The sequence below is a fragment of the Anneissia japonica genome, unplaced genomic scaffold (assembly GCF_011630105.1).
Source record: "Anneissia japonica isolate Jap-2015-1 unplaced genomic scaffold, ASM1163010v1 scaffold11779_len1430905_cov172, whole genome shotgun sequence".
Lineage (NCBI taxonomy): Eukaryota > Metazoa > Echinodermata > Crinoidea > Comatulida > Comatulidae > Anneissia > Anneissia japonica.
This window is the reverse complement of record NW_022740041.1, coordinates 645,341-657,258: the sequence shown is the minus strand read 5'-3', so window position 1 is coordinate 657,258 and position 11,918 is coordinate 645,341. Positions and strand designations below refer to the sequence as shown.

The 11,918-nt window shown below is 35.4% G+C and overlaps 1 protein-coding gene across 2 annotated transcripts; it reads right to left on the bottom strand.

The window, feature by feature from the left end:
* Positions 1 to 7,187: 7,187 nt before the first annotated feature.
* On the bottom strand, positions 7,188 to 11,741 carry LOC117118179 (V-type proton ATPase subunit C-like). 2 transcript variants are annotated; one of them, XM_033262695.1, is made up of 8 exons: positions 11,625 to 11,741; positions 10,101 to 10,294; positions 9,840 to 9,925; positions 9,321 to 9,415; positions 8,774 to 8,865; positions 8,482 to 8,580; positions 7,835 to 7,903; positions 7,188 to 7,309 (listed from the first exon to the last, which is right to left on the bottom strand). In XM_033262695.1, the coding sequence occupies exons 2-8, from the start codon at positions 10,289 to 10,291 to the stop codon at positions 7,204 to 7,206; spliced, it is 738 nt and encodes a 245-aa protein (XP_033118586.1). In that variant the 5' UTR covers positions 10,292 to 10,294; positions 11,625 to 11,741; the 3' UTR covers positions 7,188 to 7,203. The 2 variants fall into 2 exon arrangements, with proteins under 2 accessions (XP_033118586.1, XP_033118585.1); XM_033262694.1 differs by having other exon boundaries at positions 11,620 to 11,735.
* Positions 11,742 to 11,918: the final 177 nt, after the last annotated feature.

The following is an 11,918-nucleotide window of genomic DNA, read 5'->3' as shown; positions in this document are numbered from 1 at the left end:
GCGTAACACAAAAAAAATATATATATATATATATATATATATATATATATATATATATATATATACATATATACGAAGTCCCCATTGTTAAGGGTCAAAATTGACAAGATTGGTTTATATGAAGTAACACATTCAGTAGGCCTACCGACGTTTACTTTTAGGATTCAGGGGAGAAAAGTCTGATTTACTCAAAAGGTATTAAAATATGAAATTGAATGAAGTTTTCTTACTTTGAGACTGCTGTAGTTGTGATACAATGATAAAATAATTTAGGTGTCCCCTTATTTCGCCTTTTGGTACACTCAGAAAGCGTCCCCGTCCCCTTAGTTTTTTTTTTTTGACAAATCTAATCAACGGACTGAACTATCATATCTTTTCTACTAGCTCTTTGGTACTGGTACTTGTATGGTCATTTATAATGTGCCTCTTCCTTGCGGTAAGGCGCCGTTCTTTTCCCTGGTCATTGGGTCCACATGTTAAGTGTTGCTGCTGGTAATCAGCGCAGGAGCAGGCAAATCCAACTCCTGGGTAGAGAGAAGCAATGCAGATAAAGTGCCTTGCTCAATGACACAAGCGAAATGCACAGTGAGAGATTGAACCCCGACCTCGAGGTTGGATTGGATTGGATTTATTCGGTGTAAACACCAAGCCCACGAAAGTCTAGAAGAAGACTTATTTCCAGTGGGGTCCTTCTGGTGGTGATTGAACAGTACACCGGGAGATAATCCCCTACTCTTTTCCAAAGAGTGTACTGTGTTCTTTAACGTGCACATGGGCCATAAATGCACACGGGACCAACGGCTTAAACGTCTCATCCGAAAGACGGTGCGCTATGTAACTTGTATTTCAGCCCTTTAGCTGAAACACGAGAGGCAGCGATGGGAATTGAACCGGGGACCTAGAGATCTCCACGGTTCAGCGCACACACAGTGGCTACCACCAGATTAGCCGACTGAGCTAAGCTGCTCTCTCGTTTGTGAAACCAAGTCCGTTCCCGCTGTGCCAAACCGCTTCCACTAAAATTTAAATTTAGACCTACGAATCGTCATCATGTTGTGAAGGCACAGTTATCTACGGCCGCTCAACTCCCAATTTATTTTATCGATGTGACTGCATTAAATGCTCGGGCCGTCTCCGATTGATCTTCGAGTCGACAGCGGGTTTTCATTCAAAAGTCACGTACGGTAAAAAATCATGAAGGTAAAGACTTTTTTTGACACAGCCTCAACTAAGGCATTTAACAGTTACTTTCTGAAATACTGTAAATCCATGAACGTGTCAATGATGACCCTTAGATTGATACAATGCGTCCAAAACAAATTTGCACCCCAAGCGCCAAAAACAAAGATTTCTTAATCGAAAGGTTAATATTTCAATTTATGAACAAATGTTTTTTTTTTATTGGATTTAGTATAGAAGAAGGTAATTATTCAATCAAAGTGTAAACTTTAGACATAGAGCACATTTTATTATTATCTTTTCCTTTTATTGGTAAGTATCAAAAATCAAGAAAATTAAGCAGATCAACATGATAAGCAGAATTAACATGATAAGTATAACAAAATTATGGATAAAACATCAAAAACTTTAAATTATAAAATGCTTAGATTAAAATTCAAAGCATTAAACATTAAAAATTATATAAGTACTTGAAAAACATTATGAATAGCAGCTTGCAAATAAGACGTAAAAAAGGATAAATCATTGAGAACATTAGCACAGTATAATTTAACATAAATAATAAGAGAAAATAGAAAATTAATTGTCCATCATAGATTTATATTTAACTTTAACATTTATAAATACCCTCGCTTTGCCAGCAGGGCCTGGTTCGTCACATTCTTTTCCACTTTCCTTATAGAAGAGTGTTTTCCAGAAAAAGTATAATATGGAACGCCATTGGTGGCAAAAAAGTTTTATTTTTAATAGTTTTCACTAATTAAGACAAAAATTAGGAACTGGAACCCAGTCTGGCATACTAGTGGATAATATGTAGATCCCTGATAAAAGATGAGAAATTTGTTGGCACTTTATTTTGACTATATAACGATTATGTGAAGATGATGAATTTTACTATATAAAAGTGTCATTTCCGGCCATCTAGAGGTACTAAACAGTAGAAGCCCTTCTTTGGGACACCCCTATTCACCCCTATTATATGGGGACACTTTTCCGTGAAAGGAGGGGCAATATATATCTTAACACAAAGGCCAATCCCTACTAAGGGGACGGCAGTGGCGGATCTAGGGGTGTGAACTCGAAAAAAAAATATAGTCACTCGTCTTTTGTGTGTGCTTCTCATGTGTACATGTTACATGTAACAGGCTAGGCCTACTCTCGTAAATATACACTTTCTTTTTAAGCTTAACTTCTTTTCAGATGTAATCTAAGAACATCTAGCCGTGTCTCAAATCTCAAATGAAAGGGGATGCCTCCCCCTAAACCCATGATCAAGGAGGGACAAGGGGACACTTCCCCCAAAATTTTAAGGGGGTGGGGGTTGGTCCCTCACTTTTCGTCCGTAATGTAATAATTTCAAGAAGATGCCTGAAAATTGTTGAAATGGACTGCGGACCCTAACGGAAGTGTGCTATACAACCAGTATCTCTGCCCACCAACATCTGAATTACTTTATAATACGCGACTCTTGTGCACATGCCTTTATTATAATTTTGGCACATGGTAAAGTAAATTAAAAATGCATCAAAGACAACTGAGTTTTATTTTCAGTGGAACATCACAGTGATTAATTTGATCGATGATGATGAATTTTATTATAAAAGATTTTCATTTCCTGTAATTTAGGGTACTTTTTCCCCCTCAGCCCTTCTGATGGACAAATGGCTTTGAAGTATTTGGCCTAAATACAGGGTAAGTACATCAAAGACAATGTTTTTAATATTATTTTATATAGAACATCACACATATTAATTGGTTGCCGTGGGGCTCACGGAATGTCCCCCTCACCTTTCGAACTGATCTGCGCCCTTGTTAAAACCACGACAACCCCCCGCCACTTGGTGCTTTGGAAATTGCTAAATTCTAGATCCGCCACAGGACGGGGACACTTTCTGAGTGTGCCAAATGGTCAAATAATCCCTATTAAGTGGATACTTATTTTTTATCATTGTATCACAACAACCTTTGAGCAATAAACCAGAATTTTCTCCCCTGAATCTGTGGCGGAAGCGGGGGTGGGGCGCCATTGGCCAACCCACTTTTTCTACTGGGGGACCTCCCCCCCCCCCACTTTTGTGACTGTTCCCAGTACCAGTGACAAATATTTTACAAACGCTACAATGTCATTATTATTTATTATTATTATTTGTGCCTTATAAATTTACCTATTATTATTATTATAAAATTTTTTAAGATTTTTTGTTTTGTTTTTCATTTTCTAACTTTTTGAGTTGAGCAACCTAATGTTGATTAACGTCTGTATATGTGCGTCTGTAAAGATTCCTTGAAACCCACCCTCGAACATGAAGAAAAAATCGCCTACATTCGTGAATTCCGTATTTAGGTATATGGGGGGAGGTAGGCACTCTTAAGAAGCAACCTTCTGGTTCTTTTTATGCTAACCACGAAAATGTATAGTAAGTGTAATTAGGCGTCATGTCCAAATGATTGAAAACGACAATCACGCGATAAACGCGATTGGGATTGTCTAACCGTTTCTAGCGTTAAACGTCCATGCCGAAGCTCATTAACTTTGCTCATTGAATATTCATAAGCTGGGGACGCCCCTCAAAGTGAGCTGTTGTCGATTACAGCAATGCGTTTAACGCCGAACTCGCGAGTCTCGCGATGTATTATAATGCATTATATTGTGTCGCGTAAAGTTGTTTTATATCGTCATTTTATTGCGTATTTTACTGAAAAATGTTTAGCTTGGCATCGGAGTAAGTTATAGCAGGGGACAGTTAAATTGGTTTAAAGATTAGGCCTACGTTCTACCGATAAAGTTAGGTTAGCTAGCCTGCACTAGATAGTAGTTTAGTCAGGCCTGTTGCCTGTATGCCTATACAATGAAGCAATATTTCAAGAAAAAAAATTAATTGAAAGCTTTCTATTCGTTTTTAATGTAATAGGCACAGGCCTAATATCAAGTTGCTAGTACTGCAAGTTGCCTAGTAACTGTGAAATCTTAGAATGAGAACAGTGAAATCATTGAGAAACGTTCACATAAAGCATGGAGGTATAAATACCTCCATGCATAAAGTAGGTTCATGAGAATCAGATACGAGGTCAGTCACCTCCGATTCTTTTTGAACGCCGCCAACTCAGGAATGTAGACGTAACGGTACTGCTTCTGCTGAGTACTAGTACTACTAGACACATGTTTAGTAGGGAAGGGTTCTTTTTTGTGTGGGTTTACATGTCATTTTAATTTAGTCGTATCATTTATTTCTACAGCTATTTTTCCAATTAATAAGGCTCCATTGGATAGTTGGAATAAAGCCTAGAAAGGTACGGTACGTTCACGACGTGCATGAGTCATCGCCTGCCGAGCCTAGGTTCAAAGGCTTAAGTCAAGAATACTGGTATATTATTCATAGAAAATGCTATCGCAGCATAAAAAAAGAAATCACCTCATTCGTTGCAAGAGTATTATCTTACAGTTATTTTAAATCCAAAATTAAATCATAGGATATTTTAGTTACTGCCAAGGAATCACTATAACAAACAACAAATATTTGTATTACAACCGTCTGGCATTAAGTTAGGACATATTGAACCATACCAACCAGGCCTATTATTTCCAGCCTGTTTCCCAGACAAGTTTGGTTGAGCAATAAATATACTGTTAAAGGCTATTTTCTACTTAATGCCTACTCGACAACAGAGATGGTCGAGGCATACTCCCTACTTGGTCCGGGCCCTAGTCAAGGCAATACTAACAGTGTAGCCTTTAGGTCAATTAAAAAAAAAACATAACTCTCCCAATATACTGTGTTCAAACTGAGCTCACTATGGTTGGTGCTCTGTTTACATTTTGTACCTCACGTGACTGGTGATAGCTAGCCGGAGTCGCCGATTCGGTCTATTGTTGAGCTTTTATTTTTTGAGCGGTCGACTTTCAGACAGACGAAAGCGACACGTCAGACATTAGCAAGCATGATATTTGTTTTTGTGTTTATTATTATTGTTATTATTATTTATTAATGAACCACGGACTCAAGAAAGAACAACATTTTATAATTCTTTTTGATATTGTATTTTCTATGTTCAATTTGGGTTTTCAACCGTGTATAAATAGATTATTATGATTTATTATTATTTTAATTATTAAAATTTTCATATAGGACTACAGTACGCCTTTTAAAAATCGTAATTTAAGTTTGTCATTGTAATGTATGTTATTCTACAATTTAATTGTCTCGCAACATAATAAATAGCCGACAGTGTCATCTAAAATATCATAGTAAAATGGTGAACTGATGATGGGAAATTATACTGATCACGAAACAGGCTTACTGGCGTTTATATTATTCATGTGCAGCGTTTTAATGCAATAGTACCATGATAGAGGGTAGGCCTATATTATATTGTATTATTTATATGGATATTAACTGAGATACAAACAAATAACACGTAAATAGTTACCCCCAGATAACTTGGGCTTGGCTTTAACATTTTGAAAACCTCAAGATAATTTTAAAGTACAGTATTGCAATCAATTTAACAAATGATGGATGTGTTAATCTTGTAGTTGGATTTTAGACTATAATGGGCTGTTTAATCTTTTTGAAATTCAGTACGTATTCATACGAAGGGTACGCCCGTGATTGTTTATTATAAATAAAGCGCCATAACGGAGGGTAACTACGCCTTAAAAAACCCTGAAAACCAATCCTCCTATACCAAACACATACACTTATCGGTGTCCCAAATTATACTTTCGTTAAATTATAAAAAAAAAAAAAAAATAGGCCCATTGAAAAAAACATAGGCCTAAGAAGTGAAATGAAGTTTTCTTTTTTCAGTTATTGTGATAATGAAAACAAATTGTCCCTTAGGGTTCTTCTGTACAGTATTATAGTGTTAGAGTTTACACATTATTTTACAAAAATAGCCCCATGCTTTTTTAGGCAGATCTTGTAAAATATGATACACGCGTGCAATTCAGTAAGTTATGGAGGTATATAAATTACGTTTAAAAAAGGCCTAAACGGTTCTAGGCCTATACCCTTATTTTATGATTTTGATTAATAGTAGATCTGTAATTATGATGAAAATACGTATAGGCTATATAAAACATGGTTAAAACATTGCAGATCTTGTAGAATATGATACACACGTTGGCATGACAGACCTGTCTCTTATACACATCTAGATGTGTATAAGAGACAGCGGTATTTGTGACATGGGAAACTGCATGTAGAAAAACTTTCAGTCGAAGTAAATTTTATTGTCATACAACCTAATAACAGAACCGACAGCGTCATCTCAATGATTATATAATAAAATTGTGAACTGATGATGGAGTGTTTTATACTATGCCCCTACTTGTCATATATATTAACGACCCTGACGATTTTTAGCATCAGACCTACTTATAGCGGCGCAGCAGACAGCTCTTCTTGAATATGCGGCATACAAAGAAATCTTGTGTCGTTGATTTTCCCATGGTAATTGTGACAACGGAAACTGCTTGTAGAAAAAACTCCATTCTAATTTACATAAAGTTTCTCGGTAATTGAATGGAAAACGTATATATTTCTGTTCGTAATATATCAACGCAAAATATAACGAGTCTATAAAATCGTGTTTTTATTTTTAAATTTCTTTTTGAAATAAAACGAAATCCAAACGGGTTAAACATGTTAAACGCGTTGTTTGAAAAAAATCAGTGAAGCATCAATGAGAGGCGGAGCTATTTTCGAACTATGCATACTAGCGTTGTCAAACGCCAGGAAACTTTACAAAACAACGTCGCTTGTAGAGAACAATAGAAAACGCGTCCAACGCGTGATTGTCGTTTTCAATAATTTGGACATGACGCCTTATTATTCTCATTCATCACTCGCCACTTCCAGTATGAAGTTCTCTATGATGCTTAGGGAGTGGAGGTGTTTTCAGACATGAGAAAAATATAATTTAAATTGTGTACTTAACGAAATGGTCAAATTTAATGTCAAAATATAATTTAAAATGTCACTAATACTGTGGAATGCCCCTCTCCTACCTTTACCTCTATCATCAATCAACGTACCTGTTTTCTCTGGCATGTAGTTTGTACTCCTCGACAACTTTCTTGAACAGTGTTACTGTGAATAGCGAATGTTCATTATCTTCATATATTTTTCTGAAACAAAAATAATGAAAACAGACCCTTGATAAAGCTTGGTTTCCATACAATCGCTACACACAATTGCTGACGGCTTTTCGGTGATGCTAAATGGTCGGTCGAATCATGGAGCCCTCCTGATTGCGTCAGGGACTGCTACGCCACATTTGCACTGAAAACACTGTAGCGATTTTATGGAAACTAGGCTTTAAAGACATATTATTGTATGTGATAAAATTTGAGAAAACTAAACTGTAAAAAAATCAAAACATAGTATTGATCATTTAAAAGAATAAAAAATGTTCCATTGTGATACAGATCAAAACAATTTACTATTTTGTTGCTTTATTATTCTGTTATATATTTTTAATTTTCTTGGTGGTAAACTGAGGTCGTGGCAGCAACCTTTTACAGTGCACTTTTAAAAATAAAGGGGAGCACGGATAAATGATTTATTGTTTAATTAAATGATTGATTATTTGATAGAGTCACTAATTAAATAGTTCACAGTTGCAATGATTATCTAATCGATTGATAACTCACTTGGATGACCTTGGAACTACCATATCAGCTAGGCCTTCATATTTAGAATTCCAATCGTTGACTGCAGCACTAGATGAAAATATATAAAATTAGTTATTTGTTCTAATATATATAAATCATCTGCCAATGTTGGTGTTCTTTTTGGACCATAAAGTAATATTGCATATTAAATTCAGATACAGAGTTGTATATAAATACAGCTTGGTTTGAGGTAAAGTAGTAAATTCTACTTCCCACGGCGTTGGATGATTGGGAAGGCTCCCGACACGAAGCGGAAACATCCAACAATGAGGGAAATAGAATTCACTACTTTGCCGAAATAATTCATGTTGTATATGTTCTAATATACCTCATAAATATTAAACAACAAACTCTCCATATACATTAGCCATTTTGATCTGTGGGAGTAAAGTTACACAGTTTGCATACTGTCCACGTACGCAAGGGTGCGGTAGTCGATTTTGGGTAGTACTTTTTTCCTGCGTATATGTAAATTTAGCACACGTGGGGAAGTTACCTTACAAGGTGGAATTGACCAATCAAATATTATTGTCTAATTGATATTTATGAGGTATAGTAATGGTTATTACCATATCAAACACTTTCCACTAGCTCCATGCCTAAATGTAATGATAATTTAAACTTACTTTTGAACTACAACTAGTATTGTTGTCAGATATTCTGAATTTGTTATGAAGTCCTCTTTCTTCACAAGGTCTCCTAGATTTCTGGTTAATAGACTCCCTCTGTAAATATTAATAATAATAATTTTATTATTCTGATTATTGTCTGTGTTATACAATAATATTGTGGCAGATAACAAAATCCTAACAGCAATCTTCAGATTACCATTTTGAAGCTAAGTAAACTTTGCTTTAATGCACTAAAAACTTTTGCACAAGGAACAGAGTGTGATAAAATAAAATGCCATGAACTCACACTGATTTTCTCTCTAAGGACTGCAAGTTACCCTTGAGACTGTTGTATGCGCTTGACTTAGTCTTTAAATCAGCATCTATTGCACTCACTTGCTGCAAGAGAGAAAAACAATTAATGTAAATCTAGAAATCTGTGTTGCAATGAATACACCTATGGCTTAATGGTCACTTTCAAAAGACAATGTGGTTTAAAGCCAAGCTCTGGAGGAAGAAATATTTTGATATGTTGTACAACTGATTTTTCTAAGACAAAAAACAGTAATGGTTAATGAGATACAGATTTGTAAATAATTAAAAACTGGGGAAAAAGTCAAACAACGGTGGTAATGCCCCTTTTCCCCCAGTTTTTAAATACTGTATCCAAAAATCTATATCTTATTAACAGTACCCGAGTTCTTATCATCAGATTTTGAATACAATAAAATGAGGGACACATGCATGTTTCAGTGCATACACAGTCGTTAAGTCCACCAGTTCAGCTGATGGTCTCTATTTTCCCTATTACAAATGGTAACAGTTCACAATTATTCTGCAGTACTAATAGTTACCTTGCTTATAATTTCAGTAATGTTCTTCAGTGGTTGTTTGATGGGGTACTTGGCCATATCCCACTGGAACCGCTGGATGTACGATGGCAACTCAACTAAAAAATTATTTAAAAATTACGATACTGACGATAATAGAGAGATATAAGTGGATAAACATGAATGATTGAATTGATTGAATGAATCAATCAATCAATCAATAAGTCAATGAATGAATGAATGAGCGAAGGAGTAATAAATGAATGAGTGAATGAAGGAATGAATGAATGAATGTAAATAGATACATTACAATGATTGATACAGAACAGTAATAGTGGAATTACATCAAAGCATATATAGAAATAACAGCAAAGGTTGCTGACAAGAGAAAGACAGAAAATATTAAAATCATACATGTAAAAAATACACACAGATATTGATTCTTTATCATCCACTGGAAAATGATACATTATAGACAAATTTTAGATTAAAAATCATTATTAAGATCCAATAGATACAGAATTTGATTTAAAAATTCCTTACCGCCATTGGCTGTAAGATTTTCAGCAAGTTTATCTTTCTGGTTTTCAAGTACTTCACCAAGATAATGCGCAATCTTATGTGCCATACTGTCAAAGCAAAAAAAAAGTGGTGTGATTATCATATAGCTGGCAATGAAATCAATTTAAATAGGCAGCAAATTTTCATAATTAGAAATTTGTGTAATAATTGTGTAACAATTAGCAACTGCCACATAAATATCTTTCTACATAAACAAAATATTGGAAAGCAACAATTTTTTACCTTTCGACATAGTTGTCCAGTTTTCCAAGATCGTCTGAGAGCCCAACAAGGACATCGAGTGTTCCAACCTTTAGGTCTGGAATGTTGAACTTGTTGTTTTGTGATAGATTTGTTGTTGCCTGGCACAGACGCTCAAATGTCTGGCTTGCATTTGGCTCACCGGGGGCTGAGATCAGCCAAAATTCACTCATTTTCTGCAATGTTGAAAGTGTATGCTTACTTGTATGATGATTTAGACTAAACCTTAATCATAAAAAGAGTAGTTAATTCCTAAAAGAATATCACGAGATGGCTCAATTTTTTTTTTTTTTTTTTTTTCAAGAGCTACAGTATTTGGGATGCATCACAAACTCACTACTGATTATTAATAATATGGTAGTAGTTTCCGAGAATAACTGTTAGGACACTAAGTAGAATCCTGTATTGAAGTTGTAGAGTTATTAACTAACAAGTGTTTATTTAATTTAATTTAATGACAGACGTGAACACGCAACTGACAACTTATTTGAATTGTATATGCCCTTATTTTATATAATGAGTCTATTTTCATAATAAAGTCATTGTTATATAATATAATAATTAAGGTTATATCCAATACAAATAAAGTCATTGTTATATAATATAATAATTAAGGTTATATCCAATACATATACAGGGGCCAACTGTAGCATACAGTAAAATACGACAAGATTTTTACCATTAAAAAACTATGCCATAGTCCATTGGATTGGATTGGATTTATTCGGTGTAAACACCAAGGATAGCCCACGGAAGAAGACTTATTTCCAGTGGGCACATGGGCCATAATGCACGCAGGACCAACGGCTTAAATGTCTCATCCGAAAGACAGTGCGCTATTGTAACTTGTATTTCAGCCCTCTAGCTGAAACACAAGAAGAGGCAGCGATGGGAATTGAACCGGGGACCTAGAGATCTCCACGGTTTAGCGCACACACACAGCGGCTACCACCAGATTAGCCGACTGAGCAAAGCTGCGGTATGTCCATACCAATTTACAAAGTTTAAAATATATCTTAAGCTTACTAGGCCCTAGCTAGGCTTCTGTCTGCTAGCCATACAAGAAGTTTCATCATTATGTTAGGCCCCATGCCCGGACTTTAGGCCTAAGGCTTATCTATTAGTATTAGTTTTTATTTATCTTTTCCCTTTTTGCCTTATAATAATAAAGTATTTAAATATTATTAAATGTTAATAATATTTAATCATACAACATTAGTTGCTGAATTATATATGTATAGGAATGGATAAGAAAGGCCCCGTATCAACAGAGAGGGGTACGTAGGCCCTAGGTCTAATCATCAAAGTAGGCCAGCCATTGCTAGGCTGGGAAGGCCTTTTTGGATCTAGCCGGCTAGGGCCTCTGCTAGGCCTAGGCCCTGGTTGTCTCGAACCCACGAAATACAAATAGGAGAGGCTAGGCCTAGAGGTTTAATAATGGATATTATAAAACATTTAAAACAATATTTAATTAATAAACACGTTGTAGCTTAATGTATACCTTACTATTTATTTGTCGATAAGCAAAATATACAAAACTTTTCCGATTTGTGTGTTTCACAGCATACAGAAATTCAGTGGATATGGGTAGCGCAGAAAACAGCGAAGTATGGAGAAAATCACATGATGATAAAAGGTCACAGGTCATGCATGTTTTATAATCGTCCAATCAATAGCTATAAATTAACCATAGAGCTATTAAACATTCTTATTATATCTCTATGAAATTAACACACTATTATTTTTGTGTCTATGCCCGGGGGTGGGGGGGGGGGTTAGGCACTTTTTATCATCTAGCAT